The sequence below is a fragment of the Aptenodytes patagonicus genome, chromosome 4 (genome assembly GCF_965638725.1).
Source record: "Aptenodytes patagonicus chromosome 4, bAptPat1.pri.cur, whole genome shotgun sequence".
Classification (NCBI taxonomy): Eukaryota; Metazoa; Chordata; class Aves; order Sphenisciformes; family Spheniscidae; genus Aptenodytes; species Aptenodytes patagonicus.
This window is the reverse complement of record NC_134952.1, coordinates 48,847,620-48,871,486: the sequence shown is the minus strand read 5'-3', so window position 1 is coordinate 48,871,486 and position 23,867 is coordinate 48,847,620. Positions and strand designations below refer to the sequence as shown.

Here is a 23,867-nt window from a genome sequence, read left to right as displayed (position 1 = left end):
TTAAGAGTGTCTTACAAAGTATCCACTGAGTTGATATTGCAGGATCAATCATATCCTTTCAGGCAGTGACTGACAGATAATGCTTAAGTCCACTTCCAGCTCTTAGCAGAACTCTGCTTACTGAAATGCTCGGTGGTACAGGCACAAACTGTAACAACGGGGGGGAGGGGAGGTGTCCCAATTATTAATATCTCTTTCCTAAAGTAAAATTCACTTTCTGTAACAACGTACTTAGGATCTACTCCTAAACTCTGAAGTTACTGAGTGAAAATGACACGGTTGCATAACAGGGTAATAGTTATTGGATTGATATTAGTGTCTCTGTCTTGCTTTTGTTGTGTCATATACATCAATTACTATGCTTTGTATGCGGGTACCAGCATTGGTAATATCAACCACAATATACATTCACTGAAATGTAATTCTTTTTATTGTCAGATATGCAATAAGAAACGTGAACATAATGTGAACAATTTTCTCCAGTTGCAATGCAGAAGGCTACTGCTGCCCAGCAACATTCTGTATTCCATGGTCCAATGTTGTTTTATTTAATCATAACCTTTGATCTTCTACAACACCATTCAGAAATTTTAGATGTGATCCTGCAGTTATTTGTAAGGGAGGACCTTGTAACTGTATAGATCCCCATGTGATTGTTGTCAAGGCTGTGTCTATATGTGGCTATTTACATGACCGAAGTTGACCGGGATAGATAAGGAATCTGAGCGCATTTGTCACTCACGAGTGTGTTTTTGTTTCGAAGACTCGGGAATGCTTCCTCAGGCAGGATGCTTTTCTGCACTTGCATGTCTGCCTGGTTACTGCAGTATCTTTTGTCAACTTGAAAAAAGAGGTCAAGAGCTCAGTAGGCAAGAAGACTGAGTTTTAAGATTTGTTTTCCAGGAGAAGAGCTAAAGGGAAGCAGGAACATAATATTTTTGTAATCTCTATCGACTGGATTCCTGTAGGAGTATTTCCTAAGATGTGTGCTGAACAGTGGGAAGGGAAGGGAAAGGGGGGGATGTGTAGATGTATGTTTGTGTGTGTGTATATACATGCACATCATTAGATATTGGAAGATATGTCTAATCTATTTTTCTCTTTTGATGTTTCATTTTACAGAAATTATTACTGGCTGGTTACTTACTAAGGGGTCCGTGGTGGTAGTAAGTCTGCATGTACAGAAGCTTCATACCTGGCTGAAAGTAATGTCAGGGTAGAAAAAGAAATGCTAGGTAACCTCCTTAGTTAAAAGAGCTTACGTGGTAATCAGATCCTTTTATATCAGCCCAAAGTGCCTTTCCTACAATTTCTTTTGCGTGAGTTTGAACTTACCAACCCCTGACCTGGAAGCCAGTGAAGTTGTATGAATTTACCCTAGCTAAAGTATCGGAACACCACAGTTTGCATACATGATATTTATCATCTCATAGTAGAGTCAGTATTATGCATTGGTTTCAGCAGAAGTCATAGGTGTCCTAATGTAATTGTCCTTTTCTCGTTCAAATAGTTTTCTTAGCTCAAGTGAACCATAAAAGACAGACCTCTTTCATGATCTACAGTGTAATTTTGATTGATTTACATGGTTGAGTCATTGATCTGACTTACAGTTGCTTGAGGCTTGATGTATAACAATGAACTTGGTATAATTGAACTGAAGGCAGCGGAACTGGTATAAACATGGATGTGGAAGACCAGTGAACTCCAGGAAACCAGAATGGATTGACACCTTGAAAAACATAATTATAAGGCTTAACAAATTCTGTTTAAAAAGAATTTGGCTAAACTGTTCCTTTAAGACTCTTGCGTGGCCATGGCCAAAGAAATGGTAATTTTTGCCTTGGTCATGAGTTTATAGTGTGGTACTTTCAATACTAAATATATAGAGAGATATTCAGCGTATATATATATATAGCATATATATAAAAGTAGCTTTGTATAATATATTGTGCTATTATAGCAGAATGTTTAACCCTGACCAGGACTGGCAAATTCAAAGATGAATTCACAATGGATTTATTTTTTTTACTCCTCCAAAGATTTTGATTGAATGTCAAATTTTTAATCAGTAAGAAAACACTTCATTGATTATTTAAAATTTGGAAAATAGAACAGGACTGTCAGAAACTGATTTTAGTGAGGGGGTGCAGTATTCTTAACAAATGTCTGAGATGTTACCTTTTTTCCTTGTGTGTTTCCTTGTGTATAAATGAATTTACCTGATCATCACCATATTTTTAATCTGCAGTTTTATAGGCATTGTCTGTATTTCAATTAAGGGGTTGGAGGAATACGAAAGACTCTCCTCTGGAATGTTCCCAAATTTTATTTTATCACAAAGTACTTAAGCATAATGTTTCCATATGTTTTGTAGCATTTTGCATCTTAAATAACCTGAACGATAGTCAGCCATTACCATGATATCATTGCTTCATGACTCATTTCCTACAAGTGAAACTGTGACCAGGTGGTAATTTATTTGAAGAGAAATACTGTTAACCTCTCAATTCAGTCATGTGCTGAGAATGTATGAAATTCATTCTCCTTGCATATACTTACATACCTGCTTAATATAATGTGTTCTTAAATCATGCCTGGTTTGGTGTTTTGGGGTTTTTTTTGTAGTTTACATTAAAAATTCACCAAAGCTATAGGCTTTTTAAACCTCTTTTAATTAGTGAGTTATCTGCATTATTATTTACTGAACAGTGTATTATTTTTTTTTATTTGAAAGGCCACAAGACCTAATTTTAGAAGTAAAAATAAAGTTAATCATATTTTCCTTTGAAGGGAGCAATTTCTTGTGAGCAATTGCAATCTTTTGCTCCATTTCCAGGAAGACAACTTCAATAAATGTCAAATGTAAAATGCCATGACATATAATGACATTGCTGTAGCAAAGCTTGTAGATTTGTCACACTTGCCTTAGACCATTGTCATCAAAACTACCTGGGGAAAAAAAGAATCCCAGTGTGTTTTTCATTCCTCTTTGCTTTCTCTCCTCCCCAAAGTGGTATCTTCTGGATACTGTGCCTAATTCTTCTCTCTAATATGTTAAGGTAGATGAAGACTGAAATTATCAGTGTCATATCTGTAATAGTGTTGCCCTTGTTGAAGGAGAGAGGCTTTTGCCTGAGAATTGTGATAGTTCAGCATCGGGTACTTACTCCGCATGAGTGGTTTTTGGTTGTTGTGTTTTGTCTCGGGTTTTTGTGGGTGGTGGTGGTGTGTGTGTTTTTTGAGAAGCCTTTGCTGTACTGATGCATCTAGGGTAGGAGTCATAATAATCAGTATGGATCCTATGTGATGACCGATGTTATTAAAACTTCATGTGCAAATTTTAGCTAGAGCAATACTAAGCCACATATTAGCGATTTCCATGTGCACTTAGAATGTAACATTCAGTTGTTTTCCAAATGGATATTTTAGGGATATAAATGGTGTTGCATTTTTGCATAGGATTTTCAATTCAGGATACTTCAACCTCATTGGTTGCACTGAATTTTCCATCAAGCATTGGTCATCCTCATCATATTAAAACCTTTTAGAGGCACTATGGCAGTACCTCAAGTTGATGTTTAGTGTAATGCCTGATTATTTTAAATGAATCCTGAAAACTGAATTTCAATAAAAATTATGACTTTTAGAAGTCTCGTTTTGAGAAACTCATAAAAGAAAAGTTGTCACTAAAAAGAATTTTTAAAGTGGCAGAATTCTTGTCAGATAAGTGCACTTTATTGCCAAGTCATAAGACTTTCTTACTAGGAGGAAATACTTCTTTCCACTTAAGAAGTGAAGGGAGACAGCCCTGCAGGTCTCTCTATTCCCCATATCCATGGGGAATAAAGCCCTGTCTATCCACAATAACACAGAACTTCCTGGGATCCGCAAATATCTTCCAATTTCTTGTATTTTCTGTCCCTTTTAGGGCCATCATCTTGGCTTTAATGAAAGGTCAAAGCACCATGCTAAAGCCAATACTATCCTAAGGAATCAGAAATTTTGTTTTATTTAGAAATGTTATGGCATCTTGTTGCTGTGTTGTAGGTTTTTTTTTCAAAATGCTAATACTTTAATGACTAAAATATCACAAAGCTTAAGTAGAAATTCACGATGTGTAGGTCATTTCTGACTTTTAAAGGGCGACACTGGTGTTTATGGAAAAATGAATGAATGGGTAAGAATCTTGCTTCGATTTCATGTCCTGACAGTGAAAAGAGCTCCATTTGCATCAAAACTTATTATTAAGTGACTATTACTCCTCATCAGGGTTTGCCAAAACATTTCTAAACATGTTCTAAATGTACTTGGAAAATTCTAGTGACTGTAACAAGACTGAAGCAAACATTTTTTTAAATTAAGTCAACCTTGACATACAGTTGGCACATCTTGGAGAAAATATATCAGAATTCTGGATTAGTAATTTTCCACAGAGAAAAGGTAGATTTAAGGTTTCACAGCTTTGAGCAGGCCCAAGTACGCATTTTCCTATTAATTCAACCTGATTAAGATGATTGGTATGCACAAGCTTACCTAAGGTGAGAACACGGCCTTATTTCATCAGGGAAAGTATTTGTGGAGGCAGCTTGTTTTATTCAGTAAGAACCAGCTTTTCTATATCTAACCATGTCAACAACCAGGAGTTCCTTCTATCTCTGTGTATTCAACATGTTATTCCCTTTTGGTGATGGGAATATTGTACCTTCTCAAAAATACATTAAAGTCCAGCATCAGTCACTCGGAACAAATCTCAGTGATTTCTGTCTGGTACAAGCAGTGCAAACATGGATCACGTTTACTCAGACCTGTTGTGTGTTCTAAAGCTATATATGAACGACTTAACTCAGGGGTCAATCTGATCATTCAAGAGGTCATCAAAAGAACTTGATTGACTACAGCCACCATTTAGATATCACCAGCTGCCTCAGAATAGTTGCAGAAGCATCCATCCAGTGCTGCTATGCGTGAATCTTGGTGCCTTCATTATGGTCTGCTAATAACCAAGTGGCAAACTGTTTAAGTAATGCCCTTGCCTCCTAGCTTGAAAGGGGACCTTTCACAATGTGCTTGTGCCTCATACTTCAGGGGAGGTAGAGGTGACAGTGGGCAGGACAACCAATCCTTTTGATAGATGAAGAGGAAAAGGGGGAGTTTGTCCTGCTGCAGAGGGCCTGGCTATAATATTTGCCAGCATTCTGGGATATCGATGTCCCACCTCTGAAGCTATTCTAAAAATAAGAGTATTGGTTACTCTTGGGGCAGGCTGTCAAAAAGCATAAATGTAAGTATGTTTTAGTTTATGTATTTCGATGTTACCACCTTACTTTGTGCCAAGCTGGTGATCAGTCTCTGGGGCTCCCAGTGCATCTGTTTCAGGGATTTTTTTTTTTTATATATATATATATATGTAGGCAGTCTCCTCCATTAGTTTCATGGGCAGCTGTAGCACTTCTGTAATGGCTGAAAAGTCTGTTATGTACCTAAGACACCAAAGAACTAGATGTTGCAATATGGAATGTTGTATTACTTAGGGCTATAGACTTCAAAAGTCACCAAATGTCCACCTCAGGGAAAGAACCTTTTGATCTCAATAGGGCTTTCAGGAAAGCTGAGTTGGAGGTTTGTTATCCGTGGTTTCTTAAGTGCTTTTTTTTTTCTTCTCCCCCTGAAGCTAATGAAAGTTTTTCTGCTCAGTAGGATGCTGTGTACCTGTTGCAGACCTGCTGAGCTAGTCAGGCCCCAGACGCCAACCAGGATCTAAAGTGGTGTGTTGTATCCATCCTGAAAAGGGACATCTCAGGCCTCAGAAAGGAATTTGGGAGATGTTATGCACTGGCATAGCTGGCGTCCGAAAGCAAAATTTACTCACAGTCCAACCCAGATCACAGTTGGCTGTTTGAACAACCCCTAACCTAGAATCTCATGCTTAATTTGTACTAAGTTTTGCTTTTCTCATTGGTCCTCAGGATTTATGCTAGCAATAACAGCCAAAAGATTTTGCCTCCGCTAGCTAGTTTGGATTATGCGTTATATTTGCCAGCTGAGCATCCCACTATTCCAGTTTCCCCCTCTCCAGTTGGGTTTCTAGCCTATCTGGAAATGGCACAGTTACACCCTCTCTTCTACTGTGGAAAAATGAGCATAATGTAAGGCTGGCTTTCCTGACCTTAATCATGACTTCACATGACTTTTCCCTGTAGAGTCGCCATGGTAACACTGGTCTTTTTAAAAGTGATAGTTGCATTTACCAATAGTTGCTATTTATGCAGTTGTTTGAGCTGCTAGTAGAGGGGAAACAAGTACATTCACTAAATAAAACCTTATTTGCACAACCCACGTGCTCAATAGAACATTATTTCCTATATAACCAACATTTCTTGGCTCTTGTAATTTTCCATTTGACTTATTCTGCTAATTTGTTAAAAGCCAGTTTCTTCAACTTTTTTTATATCCTTGTTTCCAGAGCACTAGCAGTTCAAATGGCTGTATGAAGAGTTTCTGTTCTGTTTCTGCCACAGAAAGCACACAATCCATTTCACCTTTTCTTTTATAACTGGATTTGTAAATGAGTATAAATTTAAAGGACTTGCTTACAGTGCAGTCACAACCATGTGCTTACCCAGTAGTAAAATTTTGATAAAGCTTACGATTAAAATAATTAATAGTTTAAAAAAAAAAAGTAATGCCTTGAGTTCTGTTCAACAAACAACGGGTATGATATTCACTTCTAGTTTACTTGTAGGAATGGATGATACTGGAAAATGATCTAGAAAAGGAATGTAGAATGAAGAATTAATATTCTGGTCATCCCCACAAATGAATGTGAAGTTTTAAAATTGTATAACATACTGTGGTAGAGGGATTTTAGTTCTTGATATCTATTTACTTGAGGGTCAGCCTTGCGCAACTTAGATGTCTCTTGTCCTTGGACTCTTCACAGAAATGTGTATAAGTATCTGCCTGCAATGTCTATGGTAACTGTATGGCAGCCGCGTTCATGTGGAGTAAGGGAGGGCTTTCTGCTGCAGACTTACTACAACTGTTTCTCGGACCTTGAGAACTTCTCCTTTGTTATCCCTACTTGACTCATTTGTGCCCCCCCCCCCCCCCCTTCTTAAAAGAGATTGTTTTGTTTGCTTGTTTTAATCAAGTGTTATAAGTGCGATGTCATCAGCTCAGCATGGAATAAAAAGAAAAGCATATCCTGGTGGGCAAAACAGAGGCAGATCTCCGTTGCATACTATCAGTGCTGGGGGGGGTTATATGACTCTTGGAATTACCGATGAGTTTACGGACCTGTTAGTAAAAATATTTTAAAGGACGGGAGACAGTGAGTGTACAAATTAGAAAAGGGGTTCCAGCCAAAGGTGGTCGTATAAGAAAAGACATGGAAGTGAATGTGAGAGAGGAGGACAGGAAAATGAAGGGAAGAAAATGTTTTTCGGAATTTATAAATCTAAAGAACTGATACTGAGTTATCCTGTAAAGTATAAAATACATTGATCTCTCACCTCTGTAACAAAGTATTTTGGATTTTGGCATGAAACAATACTTAAAAGCAAAATTGTGCTGAAAAGTGGTAACAGCCAGAGGGAATTCTTTAAAACAAAGTACATGAATGAACATACGAGCCAGAGTCACACAACAGTGAATGCCAAGACCAACTATTACTGTGTCTGTCAAGTTTGGGAATGTAAATATCGTGCTAAAAATGGAAGAAACTTTTGCTAAGGAGTAAGAAATTTCACTGTTGTCAGAACTGCTCAGGAGTTCATTTAGATACTTTGTAAAGTCGCACCAGGATAATTCATTGTGAGAATTTATAAAATGTGAGAGTTGTGACCGTTCAAACTATTCAAGGAAAATAAATTATCACCTGAAAAAGCTTTTGTTAAAGGCAATCTAATGAGCAAGCAACTGAACATCAGTAGAGATTTTACCTGGGATGTTCGCTACGAAGCGACTTGTTATGGTTCATTTTCTGGTTATCTGGAAGTTAAGAATGAGTTCAGAATGCAGCAGGGATGTGACTGGTTTGAGTTTTGCATTTGCCTACCTCTGGTGGGTTTGAGGATGGTGCTTACCTCCGCTTCTCTGCTTTCACACTTCACTTTTCAAACCTGGAAGTCTGTCTTAGGATGTGGGGAGGATGGCAGGAGGGATGTGCGTGTGTGTGTTTAATTTTCTTGTCTAAAATACAGACCTGACTTTTGAAATTCACAGTGGAGCCAGGCGGGGGTTAGGGAAAGGTAGGAATTAAAATAATATGCAGGTAGCATTTCTGTCTCATGGAACAAATTTTACTCCGCAGAAGGCTTAGTGTTAAGGCAAGAAAGAAACCGCCATTCAGAAATACTATTATTGTGATTGTTCTTGATACCTTATGGGATTGCTCAACCTTCTCAAGTCAGGTTGTCAGTTCACAATCAGACCTTATTTAACCCTAATACAGTATATATACTTATATATGGAGTTGTATAAAGATGGTAGCACATGTGTAATGGTAGTATATGTGGGTGTAAATATGATAGTTTAAAATACCATGCTGTGCGATTACCCTTTCGGTACCTTATATCTGGTTTACACTGATATTGTAAACTGTTGTTTTCCCACACCTGAGTCTAGTACATTTAAACCATAATTTGCCTTAACACAGAAATGTAGTATGAGGGAGCAGGTGGAAAAGGGAGTACAAAAATGCAGTAATAGATTGACAATTAGTATTTGTACTTCCCAGCTAATAATGAGTTTTTATTCTTCAGTGAACAAAAAGCAAGTGAATTTACAAACAAATGAAAAGCATTGCAAACTTTTCCACTGTTGCAACATGACTGCATCCACTGAGGAACAAGATCAAAGGAGGTGCTCGGACTAGTCTCTCTCTGAAGGCTGCTCAGTCCCAGCCTTGCTTGTTGAATCCCAGCTCGGCTCTGGCAGCTGGCAGCCGTTTATACGGCTGCGTTTTAACCCTCCATCTGCCTTCCCAGTGCTATCTTTGGTCTGGCTCCATGGTATCTCAAGGATTAGCTGTGTGCATACTCCAGCAGCTTTGCATGTCTCTTGGCAATATCCAGCTTTAAACTTCATACAGTGGGAGGTCATTCTTCCCATTGCTATGCTTCTTATTTGTTTAGATTTCATTCAGTCTCTGGATCTGCCACAAGCTTTACATTCTTGCATACTTGGTTGGCCAGTGGGTGCACGTGTATAACTTACTGATAAGTGACACATTTCTGTCATTGTTTCCAGACTGGTGTAGTTTGTTACGCTTGCTTTGTGTGTGCTGTTTTGTGTTCAGTGGTAATCTCTTTCAGATGTTGTATGCTAATGTATCTTAATAAACTATTCCTTCAGACAAGGTACCTGAATAATGTCATTATGCTTATACAAACAAATATGTTTGTTGTTTTAACCCTTATCATTCTAAGCAGAGATGTTAAGGCACAGTTGGGATGAGAAAGCGGTAAACCACTTTTCAGGGCTCAGAGCCGTAATGGCTAGATACACACCCGCCACCTCCATTACACTGGTACCCAGCGGGGGTAATGGTGCGAGAGTCACCAAATGAAGCACAGAGTTGCCATTGCCTTAAGAATTTCCACTATGCAAGGACGTCTGGGAAGCTTTATTCGCTTGGCTTTGTACTTACTGGAGAAAAAATAGATATTTCTCAACAGGAAAAAAGGGCGATTGTCTCCTGTGATATCCCTAGCTACTATAAAGAGGCTTATGGCATCACCAGGAATTTTGACTTTGATCTGAGAAATAAAATGAGACAAATGAAAACTGACAAGCAATAAATAGTCCCTTTCCATTTCACTTGCCAGAAGTCCTAAGAATGTAACACCAAAAATCTGTGCTGAAGTGCTCTTGCTTGTTTCCCTTAAAACAGTGCATTTTTTTACTCTTATTACTCTTTAAAAGATATTATCAGATCATTTTTTGGCTAGGCTGTTACTTAAGTAAAGCTCTGCTCCGACTCATATGGTACTTAAGCAGAATAAAATATGTGGCAAAAAGCTCTTAACTCTCGCTGATGTTCAGTTGCCAATTAATCTTCTAAAGCATGATGCCTTGCTTGATACGCGATGATTTATTGAAACACTGTTTTACTTTGTTCAAAGCTATTTTAAGCACAACAATGGATGTCTCTAATTTGGATTTCTTCATCCCATAACTTAAAACTGAATAAATGCATTTTAGTCCTGTAACTTTTAAGAATAGATAAACTACTCTTCCCTGCCTTGGAATAGCAGCTTATGGCTTAATCCTGAACCTGCACAGTCATACTTTGGAAATGCCGCTCACCTACTGCTAGCTGTTTCCAGAATGAAACACTGCGGAATAAACCAGGAAATTTCATTTTGAGAATTCTGAAACCATTAGCTGTTACTTTTATACAATTGTATTTAAAGAAAAAAGAGAAATCAAATGGTATATAATTGTCCAAAACACTACGTATTACTTACTCAAACTTTGTATGTATATTAATTCGAATTTCACGCAGGGTTTTCCTGTGTTTTGCAGATTCCTATGAAGAATTTCCGGCTGATGCCTGGCTGTAACACAGTGATGGCTCCTACCCCTGAGAAGAGGGAGCGAGGCTGGAGGGCAAGGAGAACGCCTTGCTGTTCGTTTTTGTGGCCACCGGGTGTCATTCTAGGAGCAGACTTTGGCCAGCCTGGGAGCACTACTATGGCAGCAGCACTGGAGGCTTCAGGCAGTAAGTTTCTTTGCACCAAATCAGCCTCTAAAGCAATGACTATTTACCTTTTGTATCTATTAAAAAAAAAAAAAAAAATTACTCTAAAGGATAAGCAGTGTTGTTGCTTTCATTTCTGCATTCAGAATGCGATAGACTGGGATGTAGCATAAAATACTGAGGGAGTTAAAGGCATTTGTGTTAAGATGTTCTGTAAATGCTATATATGCAGCTAGGGAAACTTCTGCATCTACACATCAAATTTGCATACGCTTAAATACAGCATTTCTGAAGATGTTCATAGCTAATAATTACTTTATTAGCAGTTGTTTTGAATTTGTACATAACTGGCATTTTACAATTAAAGTGCAGGAAGAACAGGGAAATGGAATGACTTCTAGACAGAATCAAGTAATCTCTTTCCAGTTTTTTTTCCCAACTCATGTCCAACAAAAGAGGGAAGTCCTAGAAAAAGGTCCACAGCACCACGTAAGGCACCAATATGGGCTTAGGTTGGTGTTACACTGAAGAAAGCTTGCTGAATTCAGTGTTTAACATATCTTGCTGGTCTCGTTTTAAGTAATTTTTAGGAGGGGTTTATGTGGGAGAATGAGCAAATAGGTGCACTGGATATCTTCAAGAACAGGAATAGTAGCATGAAAAAAGCATGTGAAGAAAAGGAGCTGAAAGGTTTAATGAAGTGGAGCAAGGCCCATGGTACATGAGGCAATAAAGTCAGATTTTGGTAGGGCAGAGATTTACGAGCTTTAAAAGTGCAGATGTGAAGCCTGAACTTAAAAGCAGAAGGGCACTGGAAGAAAACTGAGATGCAAGCAGGAGTAATAGTTAGGATATCAGAGAGCACTTTCAACATACTGAAGTGAGAAAGAAAAAAGGGATTTTTATCCTGTATGTATATGTTTATCTTCAGCTTAGCATACTTGCTTCTTTAAGTGATAAAATACCACTAAGTTGAAAGCATCAGTGGCAATCCAGATAAATTAATCTGGAGACCTATGTAGAATGCTACTAAATTGCTGAGAAATTATTCAAGAAAACTGGGAATGGGCTGATAGTGAATCGTCGCAAATAACATAAACCAGAATCTATGTTAGTCCTGGAATTCTTGTTCCGTGTTGCGTGTGATGTTTACGTAAGGTGTATGTAATTATTATTATTTTTTAATGTTAGTTCCCATTAGATTGCCATCAACCCTCGACAAAGATACTTGGTGTTTAAATTTTAAATATATTGTATATATGGTTTTTATATATATATATATATATTTAAATGGCATTTTTCTTAGATGGCACACAGAGACCAGTCAGCTCCAGCTTGACCTGCAGAACACCCAGAGCCTATCAGGAAGCAGGTATATTTGGACTTCCTGCTAAGCTGAGAGCAAGTTTTATGGTGTGTTTCTATGATGCAGGGGTTTTTGGGGTTGGGTGGAGGGGGGCAGACCCAGTTGTCCTCTCTGTGAAGGCTGATGCTCCTCCTGCCGTCTTAGAGCTGGAATATTTCTCATATTTAGAATTCCCAAATGAAGACTGTTCATTAACAGGACAGGTTGCAAAAGCAGACAGCACAAATAATGAAGAAATCCTTTACGGTTTTTGCTTTCTACGCTTCTGATCAGTCTCAGCCTGGCTCACTCATAACTTGGGAATCTTTTTTTCTTGACGGTGTGGGAATTCTGTTATGAATGTCATGCTTACAACTGGGTTGATTTAAAGATTTTCTGAAGCAGTTGGACAACTTGTGATTATCAGATAAGTGAAAAGCAAACTTTGTTTTGATTGGATCAGACACAGGAATACTTAATTTTTTGTTATTCCACTACGGTTGCATTTCTAGTAGTGTCAGAACTTGAAAACTTGCCTCTTTTCAAACCAATAGCTGTTCTAAAGGCTATCATGTCTACTGCCAGTAAGTTTTCTTGTGAAGGTACTTCCATGAAGAATATAGTGTCAGACCTCTCAAAGGGCTGGGTTTCATCTGAGCTGTTGTTACATTAGAAAATTAGTCCTTTTTTAAACCCACATTTCGGACAGAAAGTTGTGCCCCTATTGTTGTGTGTGCTTTGCACCATTATTGTCTCTACCATGCTATCTGAGCGTCTGCTAGGATTAGGTTAATCAAGGTGACTACTCTCTCACATGATGCTTTCCTTTCTCTTCCCTCTTGCCCCCCAAATTTCTCTCCAGGAAGAGAATGGTGTGTATTATGTTCTGTATGTATGGTTGAAAGGGCTTACATACATACACGTGCTACTGTGCAGGTGTTAGAGACGGCAAAGCCAAAGTAGTGTGCAAGTTCAGTTCAGAAGAGACGTTCCTTGCAGTAGTTGCTGACATGAGGAAATGCTGATTTTTTTCTTTGGGCTAGAGTCTGCTTTCTGAGGGCTTTGGACATCTTCTGTGTCAGGCTTTTGACGACTTGGAAGAAAAAGTCAGGGGACTCGAATCCAGCTGGATGATAGGGTATCTCCTAACAACTGAAAAAACCAAAACTGTTAAACGTACAAGTTAAGCAGGAGTGTAATGTCAGTGAAACCTGAGAGACGGTAGGTTGAATCGGCCAAGTATGGCTGAGCAGTTTAAAACTCAATGGTACAGCACTGTGCTACCAACTCCTCCAAACCCTTTCTTGTGCATGCTAGCATATTCCGCTGCTTCAACTAGCTGATTTTAATTAAGAGTTTAAGTCATTCAAGTATTGCTTTGGCAAAAGTAATACAATCAGAGATTGTGAATGTTCTTACTGTTGCTATTTTTCAAGTTTTAGTGCTCTATTAAAAATCGGTTTGTGTCATTTCTAGTCACTGTTTTAAAGATTGACACTTCTATTGCCAATAAACTTGCTTACTGGAATAATACCATGAAGAAAATGTAAGCCATGCCCATTTAGCAGCTAGGCATAGACATTGGAGGAGGATTTCAGACTTTACAATAAATAGTGTTGTTCCCATTCCTTTTAGGGTCCTTAATATTTTAGTGTGTTCTCCTGGATGCATGCCACCCATTTGGCAGTGAAAGTGATATCGATTGTCAGCTTTGTTTTGCCAGAGGTTATAATAATACGCAGTTCACCCAGAGCTGTTGGTATGTCTCTCAACCACCTTTCCTTTGCAGCAGAGTATTTATTGATTTATACCTGCCTGAGGGAGCTTCTTCCCAGAAGCTGTCACTGGCAGTACAAGTCTCACCTGGGCTCTTTGCAGGCTGATCCTTGACAGGAAACACTCCTTAGCCCCTGGATGCTGTTAAGAACCTCAGTTTTCTTCTGATTCACCTCCTATCTTCCTCCTCCTCCCCACTCTAGCTCTACACAGGCTTAACAGTGAAACAAAAGGATGTATTTAGCAGGTGTTTACAATCAGGGTTTTAGGTAAAGGTTTGAAAACAAAGATATATGTGAAAAGCTTTAAGGAGGATTGTGTTTTATAGCTCAGATCTGTAGCTGTCTAGCCTGCTTAACCTACTTTCTACCCCAGCATCAGTGCTAGGGATTCAGTGTGCAGTGACACCTTATTTCCCAAATGCTGCAGTCACTTCTGAATTTTCTTCCTTTCTTCCTCTTCTTGCCTTGGTGGTAAATTTTAGGAAAGAGGTGAATTGCCGTGAAGAAAAATGACAGCTAGAAGTAGAAAAGCTGGGTACTTTACAGTGATTTCTGCTGGCTCAACTGATACCCGGTTTATTGGGAGTTAAGTGAAGCACTTCTTTTGACTGGATAATTTGGTTCCTTAAGAGCCACTCATGTTTTAGCCAGCTGGAGAGATTGCATGGCAGCTGTTCACTTTGACTTTTTAGGCTTAGTGGTTTCATTTATATTAAATGTTGCCACATGCATATTCTATGAAGTTTGTGATTTCTAAACAATCACCAAATTTGTCTTGTGGGTGGACGTGATCCTATTGACACAGATAACTGATCTAGCCACATACTGTTTGGCTTAGATGTATCTATGAGATCAGGTCTTGATTTGTGCAAGTGTATTCCCAATGTGTCTTCTTAATCCTGTATTGGAGACAAATGTTTTGTTTTATTTTTATATCTTTTATAACAAGTTACGATAAACAGTTTTGGGGTTTGCATGAATTTAATTATACTATTGGGTTCTTAACCCAACAGCAAAATGGTATGTTGCATACAGCCAGTAATTACTGGGAGACTCAGAAGATATATTTGAAGAAGATCTAGTGGTAACTGCTTAAAATATTGCAGCTGCTGCAGAGTTTGCTTTTAATGTTAGGTTGGGTATATATTCATACACGGTACATCTAGTTACCAAGTCTGACTTAACTAGTAGTTGTCTTGTTTATGATGTTGAGCAGTCAAAATGGGGGAAAAAAATACCATGACTTTTTGGTTTTTAGTTTGGATCTTGGGTTCTTTTTCTTTTTTAAAGGAATAATATTGTTGAATATCTAAGAACTACAGGGGTTGAAGTCTAATGTATTGTCTTGAGCTAGGTACTACCAAGCTAAGTTTCACCACCCCTCTACCCTACCCTTTCAATGTGGAACATGTTTAGAAGAGGGGAAAAAAGAAAAATCATAGCTTTGCCAGAAGAGAATATTCTCCACAAATGTCTGCCTATATAGAGGCACAGAGAAACATCTGCTGCTTCCGCAGTGATATCATCCTCCTCTTGGGTACTTAGGTACCACAAAGACCACAGAATAAGGAAGGGAGTCTAGGCAGGCCCCGTTATGGCTGAATTGCCAGGTCTAGACACCGTTTTTTCTCGGGAGCACTGGAAAGTGACTCTTACTTTCTAGATCCAAAAAACTTTCTTGTTTTCATTCTGGTAATATGATTCTAAGTTGAGACCCTTCAGCTGTGCATGCATGGCCTGATCTCTTCTTAAAAGCCAGAATTTTGTGTGGTTTCCTCAACTGGAGAAAACTCTATTTGCTGTTGTTTACTGTTGCGTGGGATGGGGCGTTCTTGGCAATCCGGTGTGGTGCAGTGTTTTGAGTATTAGCCATCTTTAACTCTGCTCAAATATTCCTGAAAAAGAGAGTGTGTGACCTGAAGCATGAAAATGCTTGAATCCAGCAGTGACCACCTGTGCTTATTTGGAAAATGAGAATAATAAATACCAGAAGGAGATTTGCTCTGTCCTTGTGCCCTTTTTTGGGGTGTCAGCCACAAATGAGAAACTCTGGTAACTCTTACAGTAAGAGTTGGAACTTGAGAGAAGTTAAAACTTAATTATTCCTCCTTCCATTAGCTCAGAAGACAATCCTCAGGTCATGTAACTGAGCACTAAAGCATGGAGCCTTGCACTTTTTGGGAAAATAATATTTGGTGAAAGTCTTTGTCTCCCTCTAGGTATAAATTAACTAAAAGTTAGCTAAGGAATCTATACAACAAAGTTCTATTCAGATAGCATATAAAATAGCTGTATTTAGTAATAATTAATACTGTGTAAATATCCCCAACAATTAACCAAGATATGAAAATCTCTCTACTTTAGTTTAAATATTACTTCGTATGGTCTTAGTTCACTCCAGCTCTCTCCAAGGCTTTCACTTCTATCTCTAGCAAACAGCCAGAATCAATATGCACTGTAATATCAGATCTGCACTTCCAACACAGAAACTTAATGGTGACCTGATACGATTATAGCAATAATAAGCGATCAGCATGATTCACAGTTGTGCAATTCATGTCTTTTATGATTTATTTTGCCCTAATCCCACTAAGCGCTGTGCAATATTTGTAGAGAGTTACTGAGTGACTGGAAGGCAACAAGTTCAGTTACACGTAACTCCCATTTTGGAATTTATTTAGTTCCCTGGAGATGTTAAGTGAAGCTTAATAAGGGTAGGTACAAATCTCCTTTGACTTAATTGTCTAGCAACATAGAAATTATGAGTGGTACCCATTTTATTTTTTTCTTTGAGAAGATTACAGATTCTTAATTATTTTGTAACACCACCTTTTTCTGTCACTTTATTGAAATAGCTACTTTATTTCATTATCCTTATAAGCGTAGAGTTTCAGATGAACTGTTTCACTGACTGACTTTTCTCAACAATCTCTAAAGATCCTACTAGTTATCTCAGCTTTGACAGTTTATGCAACAATCATGGCACACCCACAAGGTCAGCTATAATTCTTTGGAAACAAGGCCAGGAACATTTCTTTAGATTGTGTTCTAGCAGCCTACAGAGAAACATCATGTCCTCATACCAAATGTTTCAATTAGACAAGACTTGATTTCTGAGGCTCTGCTTGTAAATCATCACAATTTGTGTGGCTGCGGTGTGGAGAGCCTAAATCTGATTCCAGAACCAGATGTTTTTTCCACATTGTTTTAGCAGACCACTGATTTTTAAACTTCAGATGCAAACCAGTAATGTCATATATATGAGACCGAGGGTAGAAAAGGAGATCTCCCTCAAAACCTTATGTAGAAAGGTAGCTGGAATTGATGACATTGAAATAGCGAACCAAATACACAATTAAATGGGATTGATCAAGATTTCTTCATTGAACCTGTTTCGTTATTGAAGTCACCACTGGTATATTAGGAAAGAATTTGGGCCTGTAGGTTTTTGTATGCACTGACATTTTGGGAAGCTCTCTGAGACTTGAGGTGCAACCACAGGCATTTCTGATTTTTTTTTTTTTTTCTCCCCTGCTGTGATCACTTGTGACTGAGACAAAATGTGTTCTTTAACATCATTGATTGTTTTATTAAAACAATAATAAGCTAGGTATTGTTCTCTTCCATCTAATTTGTATCTGTGTATAACACGCTTTTTCTGGTCAAGGAGTAGGTCATATGGCTGCTAAAATTCTAAGTCTTTGCTGAGAAAACCCCCAAATCAATGTTTTGGGAGAATAAGGGTCAAGGAGGGGGTAGACTTAAAGTATTTTGTTGGGGGAGAGGGTAGATGCAGGGAGGGAACAGAATTATTACCCTTTCTCTCTAGAAAGCTATTAATCTTTCAAACAGCATGATGCGTGCTCTTACTTCCTACATACAGGTTCTAGTAAAACAGAAAAGAAACCCACGGAGTTGTCTTTTACAGTACAGAATTAATCTTTGGGACTTCCCAATGAGGCCAATAACTTATTTTTGTTTCTTTGGAAGGAACTAAATAGCTAATTCTGTCGATGAAACTTCTATGAGTATATTGGAATAAAAACTGGTTTGGTTTAGATGGATGTAGAAACATGAATACCCCCTAGTCAGTGTGGGCTTGATTTTTTTCTATAAGTAATGCAATTTCTTGGACAGGTTAAAGAAACCTATGGCAAACAATTTCAGATATGGGGAATCTGGAGTTCAGTGACTTATGGCTCTCAGAGTAAAATGCAGCTTTCTACAGCAGTCTCATTTCAAAGTAGTAAAATGCATGTGGAACACCGAGTTTTTCTATAGCTATTGCAAACATTTGATTGATGGGATGGGTAGCTTGTTCATGCAAACCACGATACCAGCTGGCACCTCCAGAGACTGACATTGACACTTGTGTAGAGACAGGTAAAAACATTTATTACATTTTGCACTCATACACAAATACCACGCTATGCATAAAAAATTTAAAAAGCTAAAACTCTCCCCGGGTCAAGTCCCAGTCTCTGTTAGTACAGCTGTGTCCTTTTACAAGCCAGTCTTTAGCGCTGTGATTGGTCGTGTTCTTAAAAGGCAAACACTGCTCGCTTTGGAGGCAGTTTCATAATCAATAGACTTCATTACAGGCAATGTTTTCTCCTTACTTTGTTCGTTTTAACCCTAGATGACTCTTGCAATCTCTCAGGAATCTAATCCCTAACTCTCTTTGGATCACTCCCGTCCCCAACCCCCACCCTTACCCCACATGCTTTGGAGATACTACACAATGCCTGCTAGCAAAAACTTTCAGGAATTAACTTCTCTTTGCACTGTTGAGCAAAGAGTGCACTTAATTACTCATCTGATAGGCCTGCCAAAACTATCTATCTTTTTTTTTTTTTTTTAATGCCTTTTCTTCCTATTCTCTTTTACCACCTGGTCCCATTAGGAACAAAAATAGAACTAATTGTATTCCAAATGTTTGGGAAATCAGAATGGGGCACAGGACTAGATTTGGAGAATGCAATAAGCATACAGCTGTGAAGGATGTTAGACTTCCAATTGCTTTCCTAATCGGCACTTAAAAGCTCTTTGAGATGAGAGGGATTTACAGGTTAAACTGATGCAATGTAGTAGAATACCAATTAACCTGTCTTTTTCTTTTACATACTTTATTTCCATAAATCGATGGAATGAGACCTTTTACAAGGACAAGATTAACAGGAGGTGATCCCATATCAGTGCAAAGTTAGATATTTTATTTTTTTCCTCAAGAGTGCAGTAAACAGAGCATGGTATGTAAGGATTAGCTCAACCTGATATGTCTCCATTTATGAAAGGTCCTTCAAAGAAAAATCCTGATGTAGTTTGATGCAAAAATGCTGTCAGGAAGAAGTGCATTAAGCAATTTACTTTCCAATTAGAATACATTTATTACTTACATCGGCCAAAATATTTGCAGAAACATGTTGAAACTCTCATCCTTTTTCTAACTTGTCTTAAAATCATATCTTAGTACAATCTTATTCATGGCTTGCTTTTATCATATTTTTTCAGTTCATTTAAACCAGAAGCTATTATATCTTTTCTGATGGTGGGAGAAAGTTCTGTGGTAGAGTACAGCTAAAAACAGAAACTGAAATGCTTGAATGTTCACCAAGATGGAACAAATTATTGCTGTTTTTTTCTTTTGTGATCAGAATGTAAATATTTAACCCTGTGAGAGATGAGAGAATAAAAAAATTAAAAAGCAGATTTCTTTCATTCCACTTGCTTCTGATCAGGCCAGAAAATGGCATAAACTATTCATTGTCTGGCAGAGTAGAAGGACAAAAAAAGTGAATGAGCCTGAACAATTATTGATCATGTCTGAACCATTGTATAGTTATCACAGACCTATCATGACATTGTTTCAGAAGAGGGCAAGCGGTTGTCTTATTCAGCACTGCCAAACAGGGCCAAAACCTGTAAACTCTGCCGCTTGAAAGCAGCTTTTACAGTTTTTGACATAATAGAAGTGGTAATTTGTGACTCTTGTAACTCTTTATATTGTCACAAAAGCAAAATTTAATACTACAGAGGAATTAAAATAATAAACTCTCCATGTTCTCTCCGTATCCTGAAGTACTCGTATCCCTGGACCTGAAAAGATGAGCAGCACAGGATTCTACCCGCACTGTGCAGTGCCCCCAGGTTATGAATATTTAGTAAGAACCACGCCCATTTCATACTCTACTCTTTTCTCAATGAAAAAGATAAAATTCTATGAGCATAACTATAGCAGTGTGATAAGAAGGGAAGTACTCTGGCTACCAAGTTCTTATTGTACAATAAACTCCCAATATTTCCTGCGAATTCCAAAGTTTTCTTCTCGCTTAGAAATATGCATAAGCCTCATCTTGCTCAGTTATTTGCTGATTGTTTCATTGGGCAGGAAAGGGAAACAGTGAAAATATGCCCTTAATGTGGGAATTCATGCTTAGGCCATTATTCCAAAAAGTCACTGGCAAATTTTCCTAGAAAGACCAATCTGCCCCTCAGTGACTGAAATCAAACAAAAGTCAGTCAAGATCCTGTAGTAAGCTGTGCGCATTAATCCCGTTCATAAGCTTGTACAAAATATGATTCAGTAAGTATGCTCCCATGAAATACATGATTAATTGTGTGGAAAGCCTTCACCCTGAAATTTGAACACTGCTGTGTGAGGCAGGAAAGAGCATTTTATCTCACTGTGGGCTAATGATTTATTTAGAGCTTAGTGAAACATCTGTTTGAGGACAGCAGATGACCACAGCTCATACAGCCATGGGATATTAGCATTTCTAAGGAGGTGAAAGCAGTTTATATTCCAAAGAAGTATTCAAACTGTTTCATGAATAAATAACTGGTACCATTTTTGGGTAGGTATCCCTCTTTCCTACTGGAACCCCATGGGAGAGCTTGGGCTTTTAAAAAGGAGAAAACAAAAGAAGTGGGGAGGCTGGGAGGGAGAAGAATTCATGCCCAGACTGGGATTCTGCTTGCTGATAGCAAACTTTAAGACAAAGATTTTACAGTACAGGGGATTGAGTTACATGACTGAAAAACATCATAGCAGCTTTACAGCTCAGTACCACAACGTGAGAGAAGTCCCTGGGATATGGGGACTTCTTAGCATGATTTTTTTTTTTTTTCAATACCCTTGGTTTACCTGCCTTTGTAATACATCGTGTATGTTTGGGATTGCTAATGAATAGTTTATTCTTTACCCAAGTCTTTTACGTAAGGTCTCTTCACACGCAATTATATTCTACTGGATGAGACAATAAAAAAACCAGGATAGTTGGATAACTTTTATAGAGATCTGAGAAAATTCTTGTTGTTATCCAGAAGAGACTCCTTTGTGAAGCTGAATGTACAGGTATGGGTGTTCATAAATACATCCATGTATGAGACATTTGTGGTGACCAGAAATACACTTGGCATAAAACAAGCTAATGGGGAGAACAGCAAAGTGTTTTTCACATCTAATTTGCAAAAACTAGGAAAGACTTTGTTGGGGGTTTGTTTGTTTTCAACTTCAGTTTGATACCACAAATGAGAAATACTGCTTTAGCCAGACTGTTATTTTTCTAGAATCTTCCCTTACAGCTAATCCATAAATGTGAGTTCCAGGAGGGACAATTATGATTTATTTCTTCTTGGCACAGGCATTGGACTGTCACGCAAGCCTCCTAGAGACTGCAACTGAGCACTTCTCTAAGGTTTATACCACTTGTAGGCTGCATCTATTAAGGTCCAAAGGGAGTGAAGGCACTCAACTGCAAGCTACTTCTATAACGTGTACCTCCTCTAGACCACTTTGACAACCCGAATTTCAACTCTGTCTTTATAGCCCACCGTTATAATTGGATGCTTCATCTTTCAAAGTGAGATAATAAATATCCTAGTTTTAATATTACAGCACTTCTGATTGTCCTGTTTATCAGTAGCTTGTTCTATTCCAGCCGAGAGGGGAAGAGGAAAAAAACAACTTTGAACAGCCATGTTTGCAGTCCAGTCCTATTATATTAAATAAATCCTGTTCTGAAAATTATTTAATTGTCGTCATCATCACTGGTGACACTAGACATGCAAACAGGTGCTCTGGGAAAGCTGATGAATGAGTCGTGATTAGAGAAGTTTATTAGTTTGGGATTTTTTTTGGTTCTATGTGCCTTATGTTAAACCGAGTACATGTTTCTGTAATCACACAAAATATTTTTTGACTGAATTCTCTGTGAATATCAAGTATTTGTACTACCAGGACATCGTATTAATATTGCTATGCAGTCTTGAATCACTGGTAAACTGTCAGACTGAATATTCAAAATACGTATCATAAAAGAACAAAGTGGACCTACATATTGGAATTTTACACACCTATATCTCATCTCTCTCAGTTTACTGTTCCCATGTAACTATCATTATATATACTCCCCCTCCCAGCATCACGTGGTATGTGCACACTGTATATTTTCTCAGGAAAATATCTGAAAATAATTCTGCAACTGCAAGCTGAGAATGTGCCATCCACCCTCTGCCTTCTCCGTGTGTGCATTACATTCCAATTTTCCCTTGATTGCCAGTCATCTCTGTTGTCACTACAAGCCATGTATTGATTTCTCCCTTTAGATCAATTATTACAGTACTCCTACAGTAAACAGGGGAGGATATGAGTCTGTGCATCCGCTAGGAGTTGGGGACTCCAAGATTTCTATCAATATAAGATAGAAGAAGGTATACTTCCGTGAGAGGGCAGAGCAGCAGGAGTTGCTATAATAGTTAAAAAGAAGTAAGTTATGTACTCCTCCCAGTGCTAGCTGCAAGAGGCAAGCCAATAAAAAGCTGAGCCCTGGCTCTGGACGCAAAAGACATGCACCTGACACAGGAATTTCTGCCAGCAGCGCAATTTGGTTTTCCTATGTAGTCAGGAAGTTCAAGCAGCTGCATTATGATTACCTTGAGCACACACACTCTAAGGTAGCAGCCGCTGTTGGTTCTTTCTTTCAGGTGTGTCCAAGTAGGAAAAGTCAGTATTTGGGCCTCTGTGTAGCCAAATTGTAGATTTGCCATGACTTACTGTACATTTTCTGCTTTTAAGATAAATGCTGAACCCCAGAACAGTGTACATACTTTGAAAAATACTTGCATAATAAGGTTAGTACTCCCTAGTGAATCCTTTGTAGGCCTATACAGTACAGTATCTATTCTTGATTTTCATTTTTACAGATTCGTGGTGGGTTGTTTAGTTTTTACAGTCAAGAAATTATCCAGGCTAGTGGTTGCTGCAGTCGCCAGCCCACTCTGCCCTGATAGGTATGAATGCAGAGCTATTGAACTTTATAGGTTCAACTGCATCAAAGGAGTCCTCACTGTGCCAAGTTGTGTAAGAGACGATTTTATGTATAATGTATTTAGAAACATGTAGTTCTATCATTCTTTCTTCTCTCCATTTTTAATTTTATCTGGTTATATCTGTTTTTATCAAGGATTAGCAAAATATGGATCTGGAAAGTATTGAATGCTGTCTACTCTTTAGCTTTGAAAAGATTCCTTCTCAGGAGAATACCTTAGAATTTCTCCACAGCCTATAAAACCTACATAAAATCATAAATTTTCTTTGGCAATCTTTTATTTTAACTGAAGGAAAGTAAAATAAAGATAATTTAAATATTAAAAAAAAAGAAAATGGTGGTCTGATGGGGTTTAATGGAGAAAGCAGACTACAAAGCTTGCTTTGGATCAGCTAAAATAGATTTCCTGACTGTTCCTAAACAGTTGTCTACTTGCGTTCCTTTCTGAGAAATTTTTACCTTGTTCCAGATTGGATGTAGCATATTCATAAGACTATTTTAAAAAGTGGAGCCGATGTAGAAATTCTTGCCTTGAAAAAACAGTCATAACTGGTTCCTTTTTCCCTCAGTTACTTAGCAGCTTTTTTTTTTCCTTTTTTTAACTCTTAGATGGCTAAGCTGCCAAGAGTATGCACATTACACATCCTGATTCTGTTTTTTGACAGTTAAATTATACACAACTAATATTTTGACAAATATTAGGCTTTGAAAAT

General features: G+C 38.1%; 1 protein-coding gene across 1 annotated transcript in view; it reads left to right on the top strand.

Annotated features, from left to right (window-relative positions):
- Positions 1 to 23,867, top strand: part of LOC143159567 (uncharacterized) — a 157,435-nt gene that overhangs the window by 121,897 nt on the left and 11,671 nt on the right. The window contains exon 3 of the mRNA XM_076336635.1: positions 10,528 to 10,723. Coding sequence (XP_076192750.1) covers positions 10,534 to 10,723 — 190 coding nt within the window. The 5' untranslated portion in view covers positions 10,528 to 10,533. The remainder of the gene's footprint in view (positions 1 to 10,527; positions 10,724 to 23,867) is intronic.